The 23,379-nt window shown below is 40.3% G+C and overlaps 1 protein-coding gene across 1 annotated transcript in view; it reads right to left on the reverse strand.

The window, feature by feature from the left end:
• Positions 1–10,762, reverse strand: part of LOC149830281 (ribosome-recycling factor, chloroplastic-like) — a 31,101-nt gene extending 20,339 nt beyond the window's left edge. The window contains exons 1-6 of the mRNA XM_090016414.1: positions 10,561–10,762; positions 8,184–8,334; positions 7,915–7,984; positions 7,628–7,723; positions 6,779–6,876; positions 6,543–6,654 (exon numbers count right to left, since the gene is read on the reverse strand). Of these exons, the coding sequence (XP_089872540.1) occupies positions 6,543–6,654; positions 6,779–6,876; positions 7,628–7,723; positions 7,915–7,984; positions 8,184–8,334; positions 10,561–10,657 (624 nt within the window). The 5' untranslated portion in view covers positions 10,658–10,762. The remainder of the gene's footprint in view (positions 1–6,542; positions 6,655–6,778; positions 6,877–7,627; positions 7,724–7,914; positions 7,985–8,183; positions 8,335–10,560) is intronic.
• Between the last annotated feature and the right edge of the window lie 12,617 nt (positions 10,763–23,379).

Here is a 23,379-nt window from a genome sequence, read left to right on the forward strand (position 1 = left end):
TCAACTAATATCTCTATTCTTCGATCCGATTCCGGTGGAGAATATATGTCAAATGAATTTCAAGAATATTTGGAAACCAATGGAATTTGTCATCAAAGGTCATGTCCTAGGACTCCCCAACAAAACGGTCTAGCCGAGAGAAAGCATAGACACATCTTGGAAACCACTAGGACTCTTCTCATTTCCAAAGAAATTCCAAAATGTTATTGGGCCGAAGCCGCCTTAACCTCCACTTATTTGATAAATAGAATGATATCCTCATCCCTACAAAGTATATCTCCATATGAAAAACTTTTTGAAAGAACACCCGACTTTAATAGATTAAGAATTTTTTGGTGTAAGTGTTTTGTCCTTACACATAAAAGAGATAAGTTATCTCCCAAAGCTATCGAATGTGTGTTCTTAGGATACGGAGAAAATCAAAAAGGTTTTAGGTGCTTCGATCCCAAAAGTAACAAACTATATGCATCCAAAGATGTTACCTTTTTAGAAAATGAGAACGGCTTTCAGAAAAATAAAGATATTGATGAAAGCGAATATGCTTTCTTATTTGATCTTCTTTCTCAAGAAGATGTGACTCCTCACGTAGAGGATGTTCCTAATGATTTAGAGGATACTCCTCTTAGTAATGTTGAAAATGGAAGTAATGATTTTGAAAATAGGTCAATTCAAACCTATACAAGGCGTGGTCAAGAAACTCCCATAAGCGCTTTAGAAAAATATTCTCAAAGTTCCAACATAGAAGAAACCTCTTTAAGGAGATCTAGCCGAATCTTCAATCCTCCTAATAGGTTTGTTTCCTATGAGTCCCTAGCACCTAAATATAGGGCATGCCTAATTGCATTACACTCTTATCATGAACCATCACACTATAATGAAGTCAAAAACATTCCTCAATGGGTTGAAGCCATGAAACTAGAACTTAGTGCCCTTGAAAAGGCTAAAACTTGGGAAATAACTTCATTACCCACGGGAAAGAAGTCTATTGGATGTAGATGGGTCTTCAAAATTAAAACTAAAAGTGATGGGTCATTAGAACGTTATAAAGCTAGGTTGGTAGCCAAAGGATATGCTCAAGAGTACGGAATAGACTATGAAGAAACCTTCGCTCCCGTAGCTAGAATGACTAGTGTTAGGACTCTTATTGCGGTTGCATCCGTTAAAAATGGCCTATCTATCAATTGGATGTTAAGAACGCATTTCTTAATGGTGAACTAAGTGAAGAGGTCTACATGGATCCTCCACCAGGAGTATCTATTGGTGAAAACAAAATTCTTAAACTAAAAAAGACACTTTATGGGTTAAAACAAGCTCCAAAGGCTTGGCATGATAGATTTAGCAATGTAATGACTAGCCTAAATTTTCGTTCATGTTATACTGACACTGCGTTATTTGTGAAAAGTGCAGGGTCCTCTGTAGTTATTCTACTACTATATGTTGATGATATGATCATCACTGGAAGTGATGAGCAAGGAATCCATGATATTAAGAAAATTTTAAAAGAAAATTTTGACATGTCTGACCTTGGTTTCTTAAGATATTTTTTAGGTATTGAAGTTGCATATTCACCCCAAGGGTATATTCTATCTCAAATGAAACTTGCTGCTGACATTTGTTCCAAGTCTAGAATTTCGGATGATAAGAAGACAGAAACCCCTGAGGTTATCAATGCAAAGCTAAGGCTGGAAGATGGGACATTTCTTGAGAATCCTACTCCCTACCGTCAACTCGTTGGGTCTTTGACATACTTATCCATCACTCGGCCTGACATAGCTCATGCAGTTCACTCCGTCAGTCAGTTTCAACATGCACTTACAACTGTGCACATGAGTGCAGTCTTAAGGATTGTCAGATACATTAAAAACACCATAACTAAGAGAGTTTTTCTTTTCTCCTCATCATCCCTTGATTTAATTGCTTATACAGATGCTGATTAGGGAGGAAATTCCAATGATAGAGTCTCAACCACTGGTTTTTGTGTTTTCTTAGGTGACTATGATTTCTTGGAGATGCAAGAAGCAGCATAAAGTATCATTATCCTCAACTGAAGCGGAATATCGTGCAATGGCCACTACAACCATGAAGCTTGTGTGGCTTAGAAGTCTCCTCTGTGATATGGGCATCGTCATCTCAATTCCTTCGAAGATGTGTTGCGATAACAAGAGTGCTATCTATATTGCAAGCAACCACACCTTCCATGAGCGTACTAAACACATTGAGATGGTTTGCCACTATGTTCGAGATGAATACCTAAAAGGAACCATAGCACTGCCCTACGTCACATCCGAGTACCAGTTGGCGGACTTCTTCACCAAAGCTCTTGCTGCTCCTCGTTTCATGTTTCTTCTCAACAAGCTTTCCGTTGTATCCCCGTAAAGCTTGAGGGAGCGTGTTAAAATACATGTAATACATATTTATACATATATATATAAATATATTTAACAGTCACTACCCGATAAGGGGTAGTTTTGTAATCTCGCCCAATAGAGGCATTTTAGACTTTTTCCTTTTCTTCCTTTTTCTTTTTCTATTTTTTTCTTATTTCTTTTTTTGTCTTTTTTGTTTCTTTTTGTGCATTTAATGCACAGCCATTGGGGGGCCCAACAAAGAGTCGTTGGGCCCCCAACGGTCACAATTGTGACCGTTGGGAGCCCAACGATTCCTTGTTGGGACTCCCAATGGTCCCTCTCTCTTGCTTTTCTCTAACTCTCCCTCACTCCTCTCTTGCCTATAAATAAGTGGGGCCTCCCCCTTTGTAAAGTGTGGCTTCTTCAAGCCCTTTAGTGCATTTATAAGATTTTATGCTTTCTAGCCATTATTGGCTTTTGTGTATGTCCTCTTTTGGACTTGTTCTTTGATTTCTATGTGTGAATGTCCATTGTAGGACATACATTTCTTTTCCGCATATTTCATTACAGTCTTAGCCTAGGTCAAACCCACTTTGACCTAGATTGAGCCTACTTAAGGTGAGCTTGGACCCATCTAACCTAGACCAAACCCAGTTGAGACAAAACCCCTTAGCCTTGATTGCTTGACCTTCTCTACCATTTCCTTCACTAGGTCCAACCCATATATCCCCCTAGCCCACTTGAGGTAGGTTCGAACCCAGTTTGACCTAAACTAGGTCCAATCCGTTTTTGGTTTAAACCTCATCGTTTCGCAGCACCGTTGAGTTCTGCAAGAGACTCTTGGTTGTAACCATACCGGACGTAAAGGACGTGCTGGCCATGACCTAAGAGTGCCTCAATGCCTCGTTGAAGCACTGTCGTCTAGCTTTGGTTAGTTTGCGTACCAAACAGTGCCAAAACTCTTGTTTTCTCGATATATATGTATTTACTTATGCATTTGAGATTATCATCGCGTCAAACAGTGCCAAGGCTCTTGCTTTCCGCAATATATATGTATTTGTTTATGCATTTGAGATTCTCGTCGCACCGAACGGTGCCAAGGCTTCTACTTTCTGCAATATATATGTATTTGCTTTCGTCGCGTCAAACGGTGTCAAGGTTCCTGCTTTCCACAATATATGCTTTCTGCAAGTTATTTATTCTAGTTTCACCCGTCGGGCCTCACATATGCTTTTACATTGTCGTCGCGCTATATTGTGCACAGGCTCTCGCTTTTATTATATAGTTGCACATAAGTAAGCGTACAAATAAAGATCTGCTCTTTGTCACCAAATGTGATTCCAAATACCTATCCTCGTTCAAGACGTTGTTTGGCGAAAAAACCTCTATTGAAAAGGTTTTACTATTTGTGCAAAACAGCTTTTACGTAAACATCTAAGTCACTTGCGTATGGCCTAACTAAGGCCTGGGTTTTCAATAAACCATGGTAGATGTAAAGTACACACAATGGTGCGCATTTATCCCCGAATAAACGTAACGCTTTCTCCATCAAAAAGATGTAGTGCTACCGAAATTTCTAAAACGATGTTCACCGAGCATGAAAAAGCGCAATGCTTTCTCCGTCAAAAAGAGGAGGTACTGCCGAATTTTCTGAAAAAATATTCACCGAGCTTAAAAAAGCGTAGCGCTTTCTCCATCAAATAGAAGAGGTGTTGCCAAAATTTTGACAAATTACTTTTCATATTAAAAAGGAACGACACGCTTTTTCCGTCAAACAAAGCAACTTCTGCCAAAAATTTTGGCAAAATACTTGTTTGAACTACTATGAATGGCACGATGATGCCCTCATTGTCGGAAACCTACCTAGATAGCTCGTTCCACTTTCGCCTTCAAGGGCACCGTACTCGTAAGGGTCGTTGCGCCAGAGTAGTCGTTACACCTTGACTAGGTCAGTACTCATTGTGGCTACATACGTCGAGCAATCGATCCAAAGGGATCGTTGTCTATGCATGCCCATGTGAAACACTTCTACAACAAGACTCATAAGGGTTATTGTGTCGGAGTTGGTTGTCCACCTTAAAAGGGTGAAGCGCTCGTGAAGGCCGTAGATACCGAAAGCGAAGTCTTACATGCATATGAATAAAACATAACGGTAGACCCTGGACCACACGGGTGGCCCGTGTTTCGGAATACCGAGCGGAGTTTGGGGTACATATTTCCCTTGGTGCAGAATGCACTCGATTGCCTATGTAGCACTCGACGTCCTAATAAGAAAGATTATGTCATCGAACCCCTTCAGGACTTACGCTCACAGTGGAATGATGGTAATGGTACAACTGCGAGTGACCTGTATTATGTTATGAACCAAAGAGTTCAAGAGACTTTCCGTCAAAGGTCAGGTTATCCTTAAGATATAGGGATTGAACCCCGCTACTGCAGTAGAAGGATGCATCCGAAACGACCTGGTGGGGATCACCCAGTATGAGCTTTGATTGTCGCCCCATTACGGACATGGTCACTCAAGCATCTAGAGTATACCAAATAAATAGCATAATAAACCCCCAGATGGATTCGTTTGACACCGAAGCTAAGTTCTCTTGCATACCATGGGTGAACGAGTAAATATCCAAACAATGCATTAGTTATAGGTTCAGCAATGAATGAATGAATGTGCATTAGTATTACTCATGCATAACCTTGTGAAAGGTTTTGATATTGGTATCCACACGGCTAAGTTAAGCTCGAGGAGCTCTTACTTTGATTCGTGGGATACTGATACGCTAAGTCGTAGAAACTTGAGCTACGATATTTCAATTGTGGCCTTAAAGAGGCTTTTCGTGTTTATACATTAAGTCGTGGAGACTTGAGCTATGTTGTTTCCAACTGTGACCCTAAGAGGTTCCTTGTATTTTCACGGTTTATACTTGCTTTGAATTTGAATGCTTTCCTACCAGACCAGCGATGGTTCTGACCCCGTTTTATGGGGATACAGGTATTGAACCTGCGATATGATATGCAGAACAAGACGGCATCGAGTTCAAGGGTTTCTCTAGACTGTGTTAAACATTTCATTTATAAAACCAGTTTTATAGAATACTGCTTTTCTAAGCAATGATATCTGTAATAAATAACTTGTTTTAATAAAAAAAATACTTTCGTGATAAATGAGTGCTTGGCCACATACCTGTGACTTGCCCGACATCTTCTAAAATCGACGACTTATTATCGCCTATTTATGTTGCTAAAAACCTTTTCTAAATTTTGCTGCAAAGAAAAAAAAAGAGAAATCCATGAATTTTTTACCATGTTTTGTTTTGGAAATCCAGGGCGTTAAGGGGTCGTTGGCATATAAGCTTATTTATTTATTTTTAATTCTTCTGCCCCTCTTGGTTCGCCCCTAGATTAAGATAGAAAAAAAATCTCTCTTTTGGTTGTTTAATATACATACCATTTCATAATTTGCAGTTTTCTTGTAAGATATGCATGTCATTCATAGCATATTATCTTGATTATTGGATATTAAATGTTTAATGTAGTTCATAATTGTTTGATATGTGATAATTATGGCTCTATTTTGTTGCTAATATTATTTTTCTTGCATTATGATTTTTTTAGGAATTTTTTAAAATTTTTAATTTTTTTTTTGTAAAAAAAGCATATCCTGCTTTGGGCCCGACTGATGAGGTACTGGAACACTTTTTACAACCTTGGTATTCATGCTCAGCTTTCAAGATCCACAAGTTGTAGCTTTCAAGTTCATGCTCAGCTGACACCTCGAATTCCTTTCAAAATATGTAGACACTAAGAGGTGCATATCCAAACCCCATTTTCTGATTTTAAATCTCTTAACAAACCTGAGTAACACACAATGACTTTTATACCTCTCTCTCTCATGAAAAAAAATAACAGCAATTGGGTCTGGGTATTGGGTCAGGTTGGCTCAGGTCTAACACAACCAGAACCATACCCGTATGGGTACTTGGGACCATGGGGCGTACAGATTTGACCATTTTTTTTTCAAATTAGGACACGAGACATAAGCGCGTGCACACATATCATTCAGGATCACATTCATGTTAATGGCAATATAGGTGGATAAGTTAAGATGTTTTTGATGCATCAGATTGAAAGCCCCAGCTTCAAGAATATTAAAGAACAATATAGCTTCTGCAAATATTAGACAAGATAACAAACCTTCCTTCTTTCAGATGTTAATGGTGGGATAGTTAACCGAATCACCTCTCCATCATTATTAGGAGTCAGATCAAGATCGGAATTGACAATGGCCTTCTCAATAAGCTTTAAGCTGCACATGAGAATGCATCAGGAATATCAGAATACAAACTCTCTGGCTTTATAAACTGAAAACCAGAAGATGCCCAAAATACTTCAGAAACAGATAGAAATGAAAATTTAATATTTCATGTTACCTTGATTTGTCATATGGCTGGACAAGGAGAGAACTACTGTCTGGAGTACTAATCTGTGCGATGCTCTTTAAGCTTACAGGGCTACCATGATACTCAACCTGGAAGCAATTAGGGCTGTAGTCAATACATAGATCTTTTAGTTAATACAATCCCAAGCATATCTGCATACCTAAGTGCATATACAATGCAGTTATTTACTAATACAAGCAGAACATGTTTTGCAAGCATGCATGGGTGCATGCAGGGGGAGGGGTACGTGTCAGCGCATAGATAAGTTATTGCTAACAAAAAGTTCTCCAGTAAAAAGAAATTTCATCTATTTTCAATTGGGGGAACTAAGATGCCAATGACCAACGTATAGCAATTAAAAGTTTTACCAACAAGTAGTCGTACATAGAAGTTCCATTTTTGTGTCAACTCTTTGGTGAAATTAATTCACCCAACTGGGATGTCACCCAGCTTACAAACACGAAAAAAAAACTCTTTGGCCAAAATAACGTCAGTAGGCTTCATAATGCTTTGTCTTTGATAGCTTTATAGGTTTCTTCATGATGTCATCATCATGAAGAACGAAGAAAAAAGACACTTTTCAGAAAGTAACCAACTAACCATCTAAATAGGAAAAACTTTTCAACGGCTGAGTATCAGACTTAGCACTAGAGATGGATGAGGTAACACCTTGTCCTTTTCTCCAGTTGCACAAGCCCCATCAGAAAAGTAGAAGACTTGAGCTTGACAAAAGGTGATAAAGAAAGGCACTCTTTGGAGAGTCTCCTGAAGACTACAGATGAAACAAATACATACAGGAAGAAGAAATAACTGGATTAAAATGCATGTTGTACTTCTTACTTCAACGCGATCTAATATGGTCGGACTTGCTCTTCCAGTCCTCACTGCATTAAAGCTTGCTTTGATAGTATCAATAGTCTTTTCCATGTGATTTTTCTGAAATGATAAAAAGGGAGTGAAAATGCAAAATGTCAAACTAAACTTATCTTAAACCTATGAACATCACCTAGCCAAAAGAAAAATATGACCAGTCTTCACTTGACTAAACTTGCATCCATAAATGACGCATAAATAGATCCCTTATCCATGATTTACTTGTGTTTTCACATCAACAGCTAAAAACTTACAGCATCGTTCTCGATCAAAGATTTTTCAGCTTCTATTTCCTGATTGGTGGCACACCTACAAACTCCAACCCTGAAGAGGTGGCAGAAGGAATGAAATAGAGTGAGATCCACTCCAAGCAACACTATGTTGTTATGTCTCCCGTCAACATACTAAAACTGACAAAATCCCCTAACATGCATACTCCACTTGAGATATATTAAGATTTAATTCCCTGGAATATCAATATCATGTTTTCTGAATGAAATTTCATGTTTCAGCTGACTCTAACCTGTATTTTAGTGCACGTGTGGAAGAAGCATTTCTGAAACTGTTCCTAATGCTTTCTTGATGCTTTACATAATTTGCCAAAGAACCAAGTGCGGAGGCACTTGAACATATGGACAAGTTTTTGGTAGAATCTTCTTTTCCACAACATGCAACTGCAAGATTACCTTCAACATCAGATGGGTTATTGCATACCAAAGCACACAGTCAAGGCGACACAAACAAAAAGAAGCATTAGACAGGAAAAAATTGATTGATTAAGTCCTAGCATAGCCATGAACAAATCAAAGAAGTTGTATAACACGAAAAGCAGAAAAGATAAAACAGGAAGCAACACAAATATCAAAATTAAAAGCTTAGATTGTAGTATATATGATTCCCATGAAAACCTAGCCACAATTTGACAAAAGAATACTGAAAGACACTAAATCAGATCATGTTAGAAGCATAGTATCCAATAAAGACCTTGATTTAAGTCCACTTAGAAACCATAACATGCAGTAAAATCAATTGCAGATGTACTGAAGAGACAAAATGTGGAAATATGCCTCACCTATTTCAAAATTAATACTACTATAGACCAACATGGTAAATATCTGCATAATGTTTATTGAATTCAATTAAATAGCAACCATGTACATGTACAAGCACTGCTTAATGAACTGAAATTGCCGACTCTGGATCAATGTTTATTATGCTTCTCCGAAAAAAATATTAGACAAATCAAAGCACTATGAAGACATAATGACAAGGCATCAATCGATACAAGTAGAAATCAAGCTCACTTCTATTTGGTCAGGATGCTAGATATGCATACAAATACAAAAACATTCAAAAAAAAACAAAAGGGAAAGGGACACCACCTGCTTATAGTATTATATAGAACCAATTAAATGTATTGAATGCATTTTACACAAAAGCATCATGCATCATCTCATCGAGCTGAAGTTCATTTTCTAAACCATATTACTCAGTTTTATGCCTATCTTGGGCCAAAATTTATGTCATTCCACATTTATGGGTCTACATTGTATCAGCCAACTTTTCATTGGTCTCCCCTTCCTCCTGTTCCTCCTGGTTCCTTGACTTTTCATGCATAACGATGTCATTTCGATGACTCCAAAACATAACTTACTGGACACATCTCAATTACATCTACACATTCTTTCACCAATTTTATTGTCCAATATTCTACTTGATCATGCGACATACAAATTTATCGTTTGCTGATATAACCATCTGTTCAATTAGAGACCTACTCAACAGTCACCTATGTTCTCTGAACTTCATCATCCTACATCCTATGTCATCGGGACTCTTCAACTAGGTGAAGCACCCGCACCCGATGCGGTCAACCTGACCCTTGGTGCAGTCAACGCACCCAGGGTCGTTTATGTCCAACTTTCGGACTATATATATATATATATATATATATATATATATATATATATATATATATATATATATATTTTTTTTTTTTTTTTTTTTGCCGCACCTCCCCCCCCCCCGCACCCAAGTGTTTTTAAAGTGCTGCACCCCGGCACCCACACCCATGTGACATAGCCTACATCAAACTTGCACCTACTTAACACACACCTATGTTCTCTCAACTCCATTATCCTGCATCAAACTTACACCTACTTAACACACAGCTATGTTCTCTCAACTTCATCATCCTGCATCAATCTTGCTGGTCACTTCCTCCTTAAACTGGCCACCTAATTGCATAATATAACAAACCCTTCTAGTTAAGGGCCCAGTGATGAAGTCCTTGTTCTAATAGAACTTGTCTCAGATGGGAATCGGATGCATGTTGGATAGGCTTACTTTAAGAAAACAAGATAAATATAACTCTCGCTGCAATTTCTTTGACATCATACAGGAATTCCAACACAAGTCAGGCTTAGTGGTAAGTTCTGAGAAATCAGTCTACATTCCTTTCAGTATTTCGCCATGCGTCACACGGATACTCGATTTTGACTCCCGTTTTGTATCCCCTTATATGTCAGTCATATTGGAGATTTCACAAAAATGGCAGTATCTGTCCCCGTATCCGTAGCCATATCTATGTGACATAGATTTCGTCAAATCGACTTTATTGGAAATTAAGAGTCACTTGATAGCACTTTCTCTCTCCAATGTGAATAATTAGCAGAACCAAATCGAGCAAACACCCATTCGCACACCAAACAATAAGAAAATGAAGGTCAGAAAGACAGAATTCTCCGTGTAAGATTACATAATAACCAACAAGCATTGGCAGGCACCAAACTCCTCATACGAAGAGCACTAAGCATCAAATTTCATGAGATCTTCAGAGGTACCCAAGTAGGCAAAAGGTCACAAAACTGCAGAGATTAGAAAGATAAGCAAAAACCGACCTGTTTGAGAGTGGTTTCTTATGAGAAAACTTCTGGGTACCGCCCATTTGACGGAAGAGGAGTGCCCCACAATGGAGGAAGGCAATTGTGCAGCCATTTCTTTTGGGTGTCTCTGTAGCCACACCAACTATGTGGTGTAGAGTTCAGAAGAGGGAAAGAGGAGAGCAAGAGCGCCTAGAAAAACACAGTATATGAAAAGTGATGGAGGGGGGGGAGGCAATGTATGTTGATGCCATGGGGGTGTTGCTTCATTTTGTAGTCCGCTAAATTCCTAGGGAAAATATGACCCTCCGATGCCATTTGATAGTTTGGGGAAAACATATCCGTGAAACGTTTTCTCCCACAACAAGGGATTGCATAGTGCAGTCTTGCTCGGTCAACGAATCCTGACCTTAATGCTCGTTTTCGTAGGCCACACTGTAATGACACAAACGGCATGCTTTCTTTTCTGGCCCATGGTTGGCAAACTCGCCGAGTCATTCATTGACTGACTCAGCGACCAAGCCAAGACTCGAATGGTTTCTGGCTTGAGTTAAAACCAAAATTGACCAAAACTCGGTTTAGATTAGGTATAAGTCGGTATACCTGTTCGAATTCCTTGTTTGATAAGAATCAGCAAATTGAGTACATTTTGCCTTGTGAATTTATAAAGGAAAGGGATTGTGTCTGTCCCAGGCCGAGTTTGGAATGGGGCATGAGCAGTGTGGATCTCTACTGAGTGGAAAATGCATTGAGCGTAAGAACGTGCGGTATGCGTCAGCTTGATCGGTGACGTGCGGTGGTAGCATGGCATGCGATAGGCAACGATATCGTCGTTAGTGCATCGTTGTATGGTGGCACAGACGTGGAGCGTTGTTTGGCTAAGCAGTGCCAGCGGACTAGAGGGTGTTGCCTTTGGAGAGTGCTAAATAACCTCTCAACTTGTGGAAGTCCCACACGAGGCGACTGGACGCACGGGGGTGCGTGTGGGTTAGGAGTAATTCCCTCAGGAGTCACACTAGGTGATTCCAACCGAGTAAAAGATACTCGGGGCTAGGCAAGAGAGAGCCTATGCGCCAGCGAATGAGTTTGGGTGGTGCTCTTCGCTATGGCATGAAATCATCAACTGGTCTTCGGACTGGGGGTCGAAAGACTTGGATCCTTCAGTGACGAGGTTTCAACTGGCTTGTGCATGGAACTGCGATGTGCACCATGGCATGCCAAGCTAAGGCAGGTTGGTGCCCTTCTCGGAAGTGCTTAGTTGGTATGGGACGACTATGCACAAAGTGGCATTGATAACATGGAACGCATTTAAAGATGCGCTTGAAGAGCTTATGCTAGGCAGTTGTGCGCGGGGTAGTGCACAGGGCCAATATTCTGATTCAGTACATTGAAAGTGTTGGTGGGTGGCTTGTGGTCGTTAGTCTGGCCATATTGGCTAGTCTAGCGTGCTACAAGTTGCGAGCTATTCCATGTCCGTGGCAAAAGTGGCTATGAGATAGCGATTAGAAGGCTTGTGACGGCAAGGAGGACCGTTGCGCCGCATGGGCTTATTGAGCGAAAATTAGCCTGTGACAATTGGCATCAGAGCAGATCGATATCTTGAACAAGAAACACTCAAAAAGAAAATGTTCACGGAAACCTTGTTATTCATGTGCGACACTGAAAGGAACAAAGATGGTTTATTCTTGCGATGCAAAATTGCATAACTGAAGATTGGTGAATTGAATCGTTGAAGCAAAGTAGTGGTTGGATGGTATGGGACATCTTTACCACGATATTCTGAAGTGTAAGGTTGTTGTTCAGTTGCTGGCTAAGGGAACGCAAATAAACCAAAAAGATTCTCACCAGTTGTGTGTTAGGCTCACAGGTGGAGCGTAGCGTTTGCCTTGTGCATGCGGAGAATGCACGTTGGATTCGGCTGGAAGGATTTGCACCTTTGGGTCGGGGAGACTTGATAAAACTTGTGCTCTCTCCCAAGTTTGTGGGTTAGCGGAGTGCCCACGTTGAGCAAAGATGCTCGTCGGTTTGATCCCTTAAATTGAAAGTTCTCTGAGAAGTGTGTGTGCAGAAAGAGTTGTTGTTCTTGAATCGTTGATCCCTGCGAAAATTCTCTGCTGACTCTAGAAGAGAGTTGCAGCATGCGGGCTTCGGGAGGGGAGCAGCAGCATTGGGTCGAAGGTGCCTATGTGAGGAGGACGCAGCAGCATTGGGCCGAAGGTGCCTATGTGAGGAGGACGAGTGCCACGAAGACACTCTGAATGATCACATTGGGTTAATGCTCTAGCAAAGCATTTCCCACTTGAGGACTTAGATGGATCATTGGAAAACCGTAAATGTTGTCTTAAAGGGATAGAGATCTCTGCGGGAAACATTGGTGGTCATCTTTCTCTGAGAGGATCACAAAGGGCTCAAAGTGCCCTTGCTGAGGTTGGAAGGCAACCCAACCAGGAGCTTCATGACGACAAGCTTGTCGTGCAGGCAAAAATGTCCTGCTTGAGTTGGAACTACACTGGGGTTCCACGAGCATGGAATGCTCATTACGAGAAAGCGGAAAACTGTTGTCTAAGCGATCAGAGATGCGCTAAGGTATGGGACTTGGCATATTGAAGATTGTGGAGATGGTGGATGGACACCAGAACAAGTTGAGTTGGAAGAAAAAGAAGTTAGCCAAAAGTTAACACAAAAGGGAACTGACAGATCAAGCTAACTGTGTTTTTACCTACACCAACATTATCGAGGACGTATAATGGCTTGGGTGGGGGAGCATGTCCCGGGCCGAGTTTGGAATGGGGCATGAGCAGTGCGGAGCTCTACTGAGTGGAAAATGCATCAAGCGTAAGAACGTGCGGTATGCGTCAGCTTGATCGGTGACGTGCGATGGTAGCATGGCATGCGATAGGCAACGATATCGTTGTTAGTGCATCGTTGTATGGCGGCACAGACGTGGAGCGTTGTTTGGCTAAGCAGTGCCAGCGGACTAGAGGGTGTTGCCTTTGGAGAGTGCTAAAGAACCTCTCAACTTGCAGAAGTCCCACACAAGGCGATTGGACGCACGGGGGTGCGTGTGGGTTAGGAGTAATTCCCCCAGGAGTCACACTAGGTGATTCCAACCGAGTAAAAGATACTCGGGGCTAGGCAAGAGAGAGCCTATGCGCCAGCGAATGAGTTTGGGTGGTGCTCTTCGCTATGGCATGAAATCATCAACTGGTCTTCGGACTGGGGGTCGAAAGACTTGGATCCTTCAGTGGCGAGGTTTCAACTGGCTTGCGCATGGAGTTGCGATGTGCACCATGGCATGCCAAGCTAAGGCAGGTTGGTGCCCTTCTCGGAAGTGCTTAGTTGGTATGGGACGACTATGCACAAAGTGGCATTGATAACATGGAACACATTTGAAGATGCGCTTGAAGAGCTTCCGCTAGGCAGCTGTGCGCGGGGTAGTACACAGAGCCAATATTCTGATTCAGTACATTGAAAGTGTTGGTGGGTGGCTTGTGGCCGTTAGTCTGGCCATATTGGCTAGTCTAGCGTGCTACAAGTTGCGAGCTATTCCATGTCCGTGGCAAAAGTGGCTATGAGATAGCGATTAGAAGGCTTGTGACGGCAAGGAGGACTGTTGCGCCGCATAGGCTTATTGAGCGAAAATTAGCCCGTGACAGTGTCAGTTGAGTTGCTTATCCTATTTATTTGTTTCACGTACCTCTGTGTTTGGAAACTGGCAGTGGGATTGGGAGTTTCTGCATGCATGGTCAAATTACATTGGTGGTGGGTGTTTGGAAATTGGTAGTTAGCACTAGGGGTGGCAATCAGGTCGGGTTGGTGGGTCAACATACCTCAACAAGAACCCGACTCGTTTATTAAACGGGTCAGCTGTGGCAAACACGAACCTGACCCATTTATTAAACGGGTAACCCGACACGACACGGTTAACCCCGTTTAATAAACGGGTCGGGTTGAGTAAACGGGTTAGCGGGCGGGTATAAACACCCCAATTTTTCACTCACCTCCCTTACATCTCCACCAAACATCATCATTCAACCTCTGAAATCGTCGGAGGGCAAAATGGTCATTTTCTGAGCCCGGACCTTGCAAAAGTCCAAATTTCGTCTCAAACTCTCAATTTTTCTCTATTTTTATCTCAGATGTTCAAGATTTTACTCCTGACAGGAGACAAACATCTCCAGAGTCTTGGTTCAAGATTGCATTTCATAAGACATGACATTACATATCATTGCATGAGCATTTCAAATCACTGCGCTGCACAGCATGTCATTTCGAGGTCCAGAACTCTTGATTTCAAAATTTCCAATCCAGATTAGAATTTCAACTCTTTTCAAAATTGATTTCAAAACCCCGGGTCTTCAAAATTATCAATTCTTCCCATTTTACCCCCAGGGCTCTGAATTTCAAAATATTTTCTCAGGAAAACGATCTGGATAGTTTTTAATATGGATTTCAGTCACTTCACCTCAGATTTTGCCCTTTTTGACAATTTCAAATATCTTTCTTTTACAAAATCGCCCTACAGGAGCCAACTCTTTCCAAAATTTCCTGTTTTACCAATTAGTCCAGATTTTATAAAAATTCCAAAAAGAGGTTTCGTTGTTTTATCCTTATTTCAATAAAAAGCAATGTGGGACCCACATTGAGGTGGTGCCACACAAGCTTTTCTTTTGAAAAATTTGAATTTTGAAAAACCCAAAAATATAGGAGCCTTGTCCCCTGGATTGGTGCCACTTGTCTTTTCTCTCTCCTCCCATTTCCATGCCAAGTGTTAGTGTGGGGCTACCCTAAGAAGCCGCCACATGTCATCCCATTTTATCTGCCATGTGTCACCCTATCCATCCTGCGCCATGTGTCATTTCAAAGAACACCAGGAGATGCCAAGTGTCATAGGTTGTCCTGTCTAGAAAAGTGGAGCTTGTCTCCTCTGAGGTGGTGCCACTTGAAGTGTGTCTCCTGCAGGGGACACGTGTCAACCTCTCCCTCCTTCTAGAAAAGTAGCCTGACATATGTCTCTCCCTACTTTTCTCAGAAAAGTAGGAGACATGTGTCACTCCTAAATTCCTACAGAAAAGGTAAGCTTGTCTCCTCTGAGGTGGCGCCATCTGGAGTGTGTCTCCTGCAGAGGACACGTGGCAAGCTCTCATTTCCTCAGAAAAAGTAGACGCCATGTGTCGTTTTCTGCTTTCTTCAGAAAAACTAGAATTTAAAAGTTCAAAACTCCTCATAGGTGGCGCAAATCCTGAACTTCTACCTTTTCCAGGTTGTCTGAGATGGCGCCACATGGCCTGGCCCACCTTCTCTCCCCTCTGCCACGTGTCATTCTCTGCTTCTTTCAGAAAAAGTAGAGGACACATGTCTTCTCCCTACTTCTTTCAGAAAAGTATGAGACACATGTCACTCCTGGCCTTCTTCAGAAAAAGCAAACCATTCAAAATTCAAACAAGGCACTAGGTGGCGAAAATCCTGAGCTCTGATTTTTCTAGATGGCCTGAGGTGGCGCCACATGTCCTTTCCCTCCTTTTCCTCCCTCTTGCCACATGGCATTGTAGGAGCCACCCTGAGGTGGCACCACATGTCCACCCTCCATTCCTCTAGGGCCAACCTCCATTTGAAATTCGAATTCTCCTCTGAGGTGGCGCCATCTAAAGAACCTCCTCCAGCAGGCTGACACTTGAAACCATCCTGGACTGCCACATGTCCAGATCTCCTTTCACCAGAAAAAGCAAAATTCAAATTCCTCTGAGATGGCGCCTTCTGAGCCCACTGCTCTGACCTTCTGACATGTGTCAAACACCTTTTGAGGTGGCACCATTCCAGGACTCCACTTGGCTCCATTTTTATTTTTTATTTTATTTTTAATAAAGGTAGCCCACCATGAGGTGGCGCCACCTGAGGACTCCCTACAAAAGGTGAGTTTGAATTTCAAATTCCAAGAGAGCACCCTCTGAGGTGGCGCCTTCTGGGAGTTCCCTGTAGAGAGAATCAAGCAAACTTTTGAAAAATTCTAAATTCCCCCTGCTGAGGTGTCTCACCCACAAAATTTCCATTTTTTTATTTTTCTCAAAAATCAAAATAGCCTCATGAGGTGGCGCCACCTGAGGACTCCCTGCAAAAGCCAAATTCGAATTTCAAACCCCCAGATGGCACCCCCTGAGATGGCGCCACATGGAGGGCTCAGATTGAGCCTGTTTGAAATTCAAAATTTTCAGAAAATCTATAAAAACAAGGCTCCACGCCCAGAAGAGGGGAGCATCTTTGGAGACCATTTTTGTGAACTTGAAAATCCGACCTAGCCTCCCTAAAATCTGATTCTGAACTTTGGAAATTGTGCCCCCTTTGGCTCATTGGAGAAGGTGGAGTAAAGTTCGTGCAGTGGTCAATTCAATTCAAGCATAGGTCGATTTTGGTGAACCATCCGAAGCCCGGAGCGAAGGATGAAGGAAGCTCGTGATAGCCTCCCCTTTCAAGAACCTCTACGCTGCGTAACAAAGCAAGGTGCACTTCTTTTCCCCTTGATTTGATGCCATGATTCGATTCGGGAGTCGTTTGAAGAAAGAGCTCATCCGAGAGATGGATTGAGCTATTCTCATAAAACGACATATATAAAAATATTTAATTATGCTTCCTTGATGATTTTTAACATGCATGTAGTTAGCTAGATTTAATTTGCATTTTATTTCATTCATTTAGCACATTTCATGAATTAATTAGGATTAATTTAGCATTTATTTCAATTCTGCTTATTTTCAGTAGGTCTCTGTTTTTGTCAGTCAGTCCACACGTCATTTCATGCATTTATTTTTTATTAAAAATCCCAAAAAAATCACGGAATGCGCCCTTAGGTGTCCCTGAAATTTTGCCAAAAATTCGGAGGCATTTGAAATTGTTTACTGCGGTAAATATTCAAAATAGCAAGTCGGGTTTTTTTACCCGAGATGCGTTTTGAAAATCATTTTCCGAATTGTAAAATCGAGATATCCCTCATGGGAGATCCAATTTTCGATCCGAAAAATGTTCTAAACTCGGGAGAATGTCTAATTTTTAATATGATGTTTTCAAATTTTTATGATTTTTTTTAATATCTGACAAAAATCCGAGAGTTTGGGACACGTGTCAGAGCCTAATTTGGGCAGCTAAGATCTTGGATCGACTTAGGGCTATGGTTTCTCTTTGTGTATTGCTCTAAATCCAAAACTGTAAAAAGTGAAAGTTATGTCCGAGGTGTCCTCTGTTTGCATCTAAAAGCCTGTGATTTTTAGAATAGAGTTGATACCTGCTTTGGATTTTGTTTGTCAGTCCTTTGTTTTGCTACATTTGTCTGTTCTGTTAGTTTAGGCAGAAATAGTTATATTTTTATCTGTGTTTCTGTTGATCAAATGCCGAAGTCATAAACATGAAAGTTGTTCATATAGGTGTCATGCATAGCTTTGATTAATTCCATAAATTTCCATGACTGTTGTATATTTTTTTGGCATTTTACATCAGATTAGGGTGATTTTCACCCCTGTCAGAACTAAATCCCTGTTGCCGAACTCACCTTGGCTCAAATCCCAAAGCTGTAAAAACCAAAAATGTTCCATTTCAAGTACTTTAGCAGTCTGCAAAATATCAAAAGTTTTCATGGTGTGAATCTTGCATTATCATATTAAGCATTGCATTTGGTTCGGATCCATAGGCAAAATCCACCATTTTAGGACTTTCTTTAAATTTTAGCATTTAAATCATATCATTTTTATGATTTTTAGCATTTTAGGTTGTTTATCAGAGTAAGTAGATGCTTCATACTGAATTTGGTGCAATTTGGAATCCATTTGAGGTTCGGATTAGCCATAATACCAAAACAGGGTCCCGCAGGACCCAGATCCAAGCGAAAAACAAGCGAAATTCGTTATTTTGGATAAATTGCAAAATGCCAAATTCTGATTTTACAGTCTTAATGTGTTTAGCAGCATGTCATCATGCCTCATACTGCATTTCATCATCATTGGATTCAATTTGAATTTCGAAATCTCAATTTTACCAAGTTTTCCTTCAAAAAACCCTAATTTTAAAGGTGTAACTTTAATTTTAGGGGTATTTTGGTCATTTTGACCCCAATTCCGAATTTTAAACTGTTTTTCACTGAATTCCCTGCATTTTCATCATTTCAAAATATCAAGGAAGCATGAGAATAGGGTTTATATCCAATTAAATCCAATAATTTCATAATATTATTGGAAAATCTTGGAAAAACCCACATATTTGAGCTAACCCAATTTCAAGTTTGGCAGGAACAATCAAAAGAAGGAGCTGAAGTCTGCAAATTTCTTTTATTTCCTTTATTTAAGTGATGTAATAATGTAAATTTTGGAATAAGAGAGTTAATTTCCTGCTTAGACTAGGATGCATATCATATAGTTTAAATTTATGCAATATCCTGATTATATGATTCATGCATTTTATTTCAAAAGCACTATGGATGTTCACGAATGGTACGTGCACCAACTCTTAGGGAGTTGATGGACTCGGTGGGATCCATATTTACGGCCCTAGTCGGAATATGGACGAGACCCAGATCCATCATCTTTCTACTAGTCACATAGAGCCTACACTCTTAGGCTATCTTAAAATGCACATCATATTTCCAAAGTTTTCAAAATCATGTGCATCAAATCAACTAAGTTCTGAACATATTCATGGCCACAGTCAGAATATGTGAAGGATTTATTTGGACTTAATGCACATTTTCCAACCAATCCCTCAGAAAATCTTTTCAAAGGGCATTCATTTACTCATGTCATTTGCATCATGAAATCATTGATTTTCTCAAGATTTTCTCAAGAAAACTTCATTCTCAAGAAATCGATTTCTCAAGAAACTCTAAGGATTTTTCAAAATCGGTTTTCCAAAGACAAGTTTTTCCACAGTTTTCCCTGGAAAATGATATTTTCTTAAGAGATTCAAAAGAGTTTTCCAATCTTTCTCCAAGATCAAAATCGATTTCCAAGTATTTAAAGGGTAAAAATTCCTAGGATTTCAATTTCCCAAGTTTTGAATTTCCTTCTCCAATGAATTTACCTATAAATCTTCCATCATTTTCCTAAGAAAACTCTCAAAGTCCAAGTTTTCCTAAGAAGTGTTTCCCTTTTCAAAAAGTTCATCTTTTCTCAAGAATCACTTCCATTTTCCCAGGATTTTCAACCATTCGTGATTTTCCCAAGTCTTTATGAACTTTCCTGAGATTTCAAATCTTTTTCATCTGAGTTTCCTGAGAAATTGACTTTCAGCTTTTTCCTGAGAGAATCTTTTCAACTCCAAATATTTTTCAAGCATACATCATGTTTTCCCAAGCTGTATTTTCCAAAATCTCATAGCACATGCCTGAATTCTCTGTGCATTTAGGATAAAACATAACTTTGATAATTTCGCTAAGTCAAGCACAATTTTGGTCCTTGGTTCGATTACCCCTGTTAAAGGCGGCAGGAACGGTCGAACCTCGTACCGACAGGTCGAGCCCCATCCCATGGATTTTCCCGCAATTTTCAAAACGGAGGCGAGTATTTCAAAACAATTTCCAAAATTCGGTCAAGTTTGAATCGCGAAAGCGTTCCTCTCTCTCAATTCCGCAAGGAAGGGAAGACGGGGAAAAATTTCGCGACGATAACAGCGGGTTGGTGGGTCGGGTTCGGGTGAATGGGTAAACGGTTTGGCGGGCGGGTTGGCTAGTCGGGTTCGGGTAAACGGGTTGACCTGCCCGCCTAACCCGTTTATTAAACGGGTCAGCCGGGTTGGCATACCCCTAACACAAACCTGACCTATTTAATAAACGGGTTAGGCGGGTCGACCCGTTTATGACATGAACCCGTTTAAGCCAAACCCGAACCCGGCTAAGAAGCGGGTTGGCGGGTCGTGTCAGATTTTGCCACCCCTAGTTAGCATGAGAGTTTAGGCATTTGAGATAAAGTGAGATTGTCTCTATTTATATTTTAAATATTATAAAGGCATTAGCAAGGGTACTGGGTGCAGAAAATTTGATGGTTTATAACTTTGTTTTAATGGATATTCTTGTTGTGCATATTGAGAGTGTAATTAGAAATTTATAGGACATTTGCATCAAGTTTTTATAAGAAATAAGTCTTACTGACATGGTACATCGTAATTTCTTATGAAAAATTAATTACCCAATGAAAGTCATTGTCTGGAATGCAATGGGCCTCAATTCCAGTGAGAGGCAGCTCTTCCTTACTGATTGGAGGAAGGATTTATGTCCAAATCTTTTAGCAGACATTGAATCAAAACTAGAGCATGTTGATTCTAGTTTAACCAATTCTATTTGGCGAGATTGCAATTTTGCTTTTAAGCCTTCTTCTGGTGCTTCTGGAGGGATTATTATTGCCTTTTGGCGCTATGACTGGGTGAGTGTATTACAGACTGTGGGAAATTTCTCATTATCAATCAACTTCTCTGGTCTGTCTCTTAAGGATCCATTACTTCTCACAGTAGTATACGGACCTACTACTAGGTCTAGTAAGAGAGCATTTTGGAGCGAATTGCTTCATATAACTGCACAAGCTCCTCCTCATTGGTGTATTCTTGAAAATTTCAATTGCTTACAGTCTTCTGATGAATGCAACCTTCTTGTCAGATCAACTAGAACGATGTGGGACTTCAACAACTTTCTGGACAATTGCAGTCTTTATGATATTCTAACAGGAGGTCAATCTTATTCTTGGTCCAATAAACCTAATGTACCATGTCTTCGTTAATTCATATCATGACCTCTCGGTAACCATATGCCCTTGTATTGTTTCGGATCATGGTTCAATCCTAATGGAATTTGGTCGGAATCTAAAGCCTAAAAGGATATTTCTGTTTGAAGACTGGGGGCTTTCTCTGGTGGGTTTTGAAAATGTGGTTTGTGAATGGTGGGCATGCTCAGATGATGGAAGATTGGCTGCATTTCGTCTTATGAAAAAATTGAAGATGATGCAATTTTTTATGAAGTCGTGGGAGCAATTTTCCATGAAGTCATGGTTTTTTTCAGATTTAATGATATTCATAGATGGGAGTGTGTTGGAATTTTTCGTTTCATAATCAACATATTAGTGCAAATCAGATTATAGATTAACATAATAATCATGATTAACAGTTGATTAAAATCGAGATAAGGTATATGCATGTCGAGTTTCATATTATAGCATAATCCAAAAAGAGACAACAGAATAAACAAATGCATAGAGCAGAATAACAACATCAAATGCAACATGTCAGTATTCTGTTATAGGCTAAGGCGTATAAAAACACTCTCCTTAGAGAAGATTCGCCCCTACATCCGGTGCAAAAAGGGTATGACATCCTTCCCACAAGATACAATAGCCGTAGCGATCTGGATCAGTGCACCCCGATGGTAGATCATCCTTCGAAAATAACCTTAAAAACTACAACTACAGAAGCCGAACCTGGTTTCACGAAAGCAAGAGAGAGAGAAGGTGAGGGAACTGCAGAATCGTCTATCCTGGTTGAACCCCTCTAACCACGTTTTATAGATGTGGGAGAGATTTGTTCGAAAGAACATGACCCTTGATGAGTTGCCCATTTCGAGGAAGGAGGGAGGGTCGTCCTTCCTTCTTTCCTTATTTTTATTTTAAAAATCCAAGGCAACTAATACTTGCCTTTGTTTTACTATGATTTTCTACTTTTTTTTTCTTTCTTTTATTTCCTATTTCTTCTTAGCTTAGGCAAGGGATAGGGATGACCCATGTGGTCCCTTCCCCGTAATAGCTTGATTGGCTATTAAGTCCTTTGACTCATGGCTTAAGCAAGTCAAGGCTTACCAAATGTTTTTGGTAAGTTTTGACTTTGCCAAAATTTTCAAAATCGCTTTAATTTTTTTTTCTTATATTGACTTGGACTTTGCTTTTTACACCATTTGAGAAAATGCACCCCCCACTTTTGGATCTGAATGTTGATATGACCAACTAACAAAGTCTATGTGAAAAAATGAACTCGAGGCGAGGGACCCACCCCCAAACCCAACCGTTAGACAATCAATTCATGCCAAACTCAATGGTTGCAGCATAACAAGAGACAATTGAGATCTCACCCCTAGAAGCAAGGGACCAAATGAGGCTTGATCCATCAATGGAAGAAGTAGGAAAGAACAAAAAACCTGAAAAGCTTTAGAAATTGCCTTCTATATGGGTGAACCTTTTTTCTAAGAGTTGTGCTCAAACCAATCGAGCGGAGTCACCCAACTTAAATTTGTACTTCAAGAAATATGGAAAAAAAATTATCCCTAAATCCAAACACTACCACCACCAACATAAAAGAGTTATATTGAAAGTTGATAGCCTTTTAATGCCTAGACCACCTCAATTATGAGAGGAAGTAACCCTTTGCCAATTGACAAGGACTTTAGCTGGACCCGAACCATTCCAAAGGAGGATGGAGAAAATCTTATTAATCCTTTTTTCCATTTTTTTTTTGGCATGAGGAAAATGGCAACACAATGAAGCATCAAACCATTCAACACATGGTGAATAAGGGTGGCTTTGGACGATTTTGAGAGATAGATACCATCCCAATATTCAATTTTAGATTGAATTCTCTCTTCAAGAGCTAACACTTTCAGTGGAGAGCGCTTCTTCAGAATTTGAAGCCCCAAAAAAATCCATTGGGAGTGGTGAGTGACTACAACCAAACAATATTTCAGCAAGACAAACATTTATTGGGATGATTTCCTCCAAGGTGATGTGTCACAATAATACATTAGTAGTATCAGAAGAAACTGTGGAAAAAGGAGGTTGTTCAACCGAACAAAAGAGCACCTCGGATCAACAAACAAGTCTCTAAAAT

The sequence above is a fragment of the Nuphar pumila genome, chromosome 8, assembly GCF_984573655.1.
Source record: "Nuphar pumila chromosome 8, dmNupPumi1.hap1.1, whole genome shotgun sequence".
In the NCBI taxonomy this organism is placed as follows: Eukaryota; Viridiplantae; Streptophyta; class Magnoliopsida; order Nymphaeales; family Nymphaeaceae; genus Nuphar; species Nuphar pumila.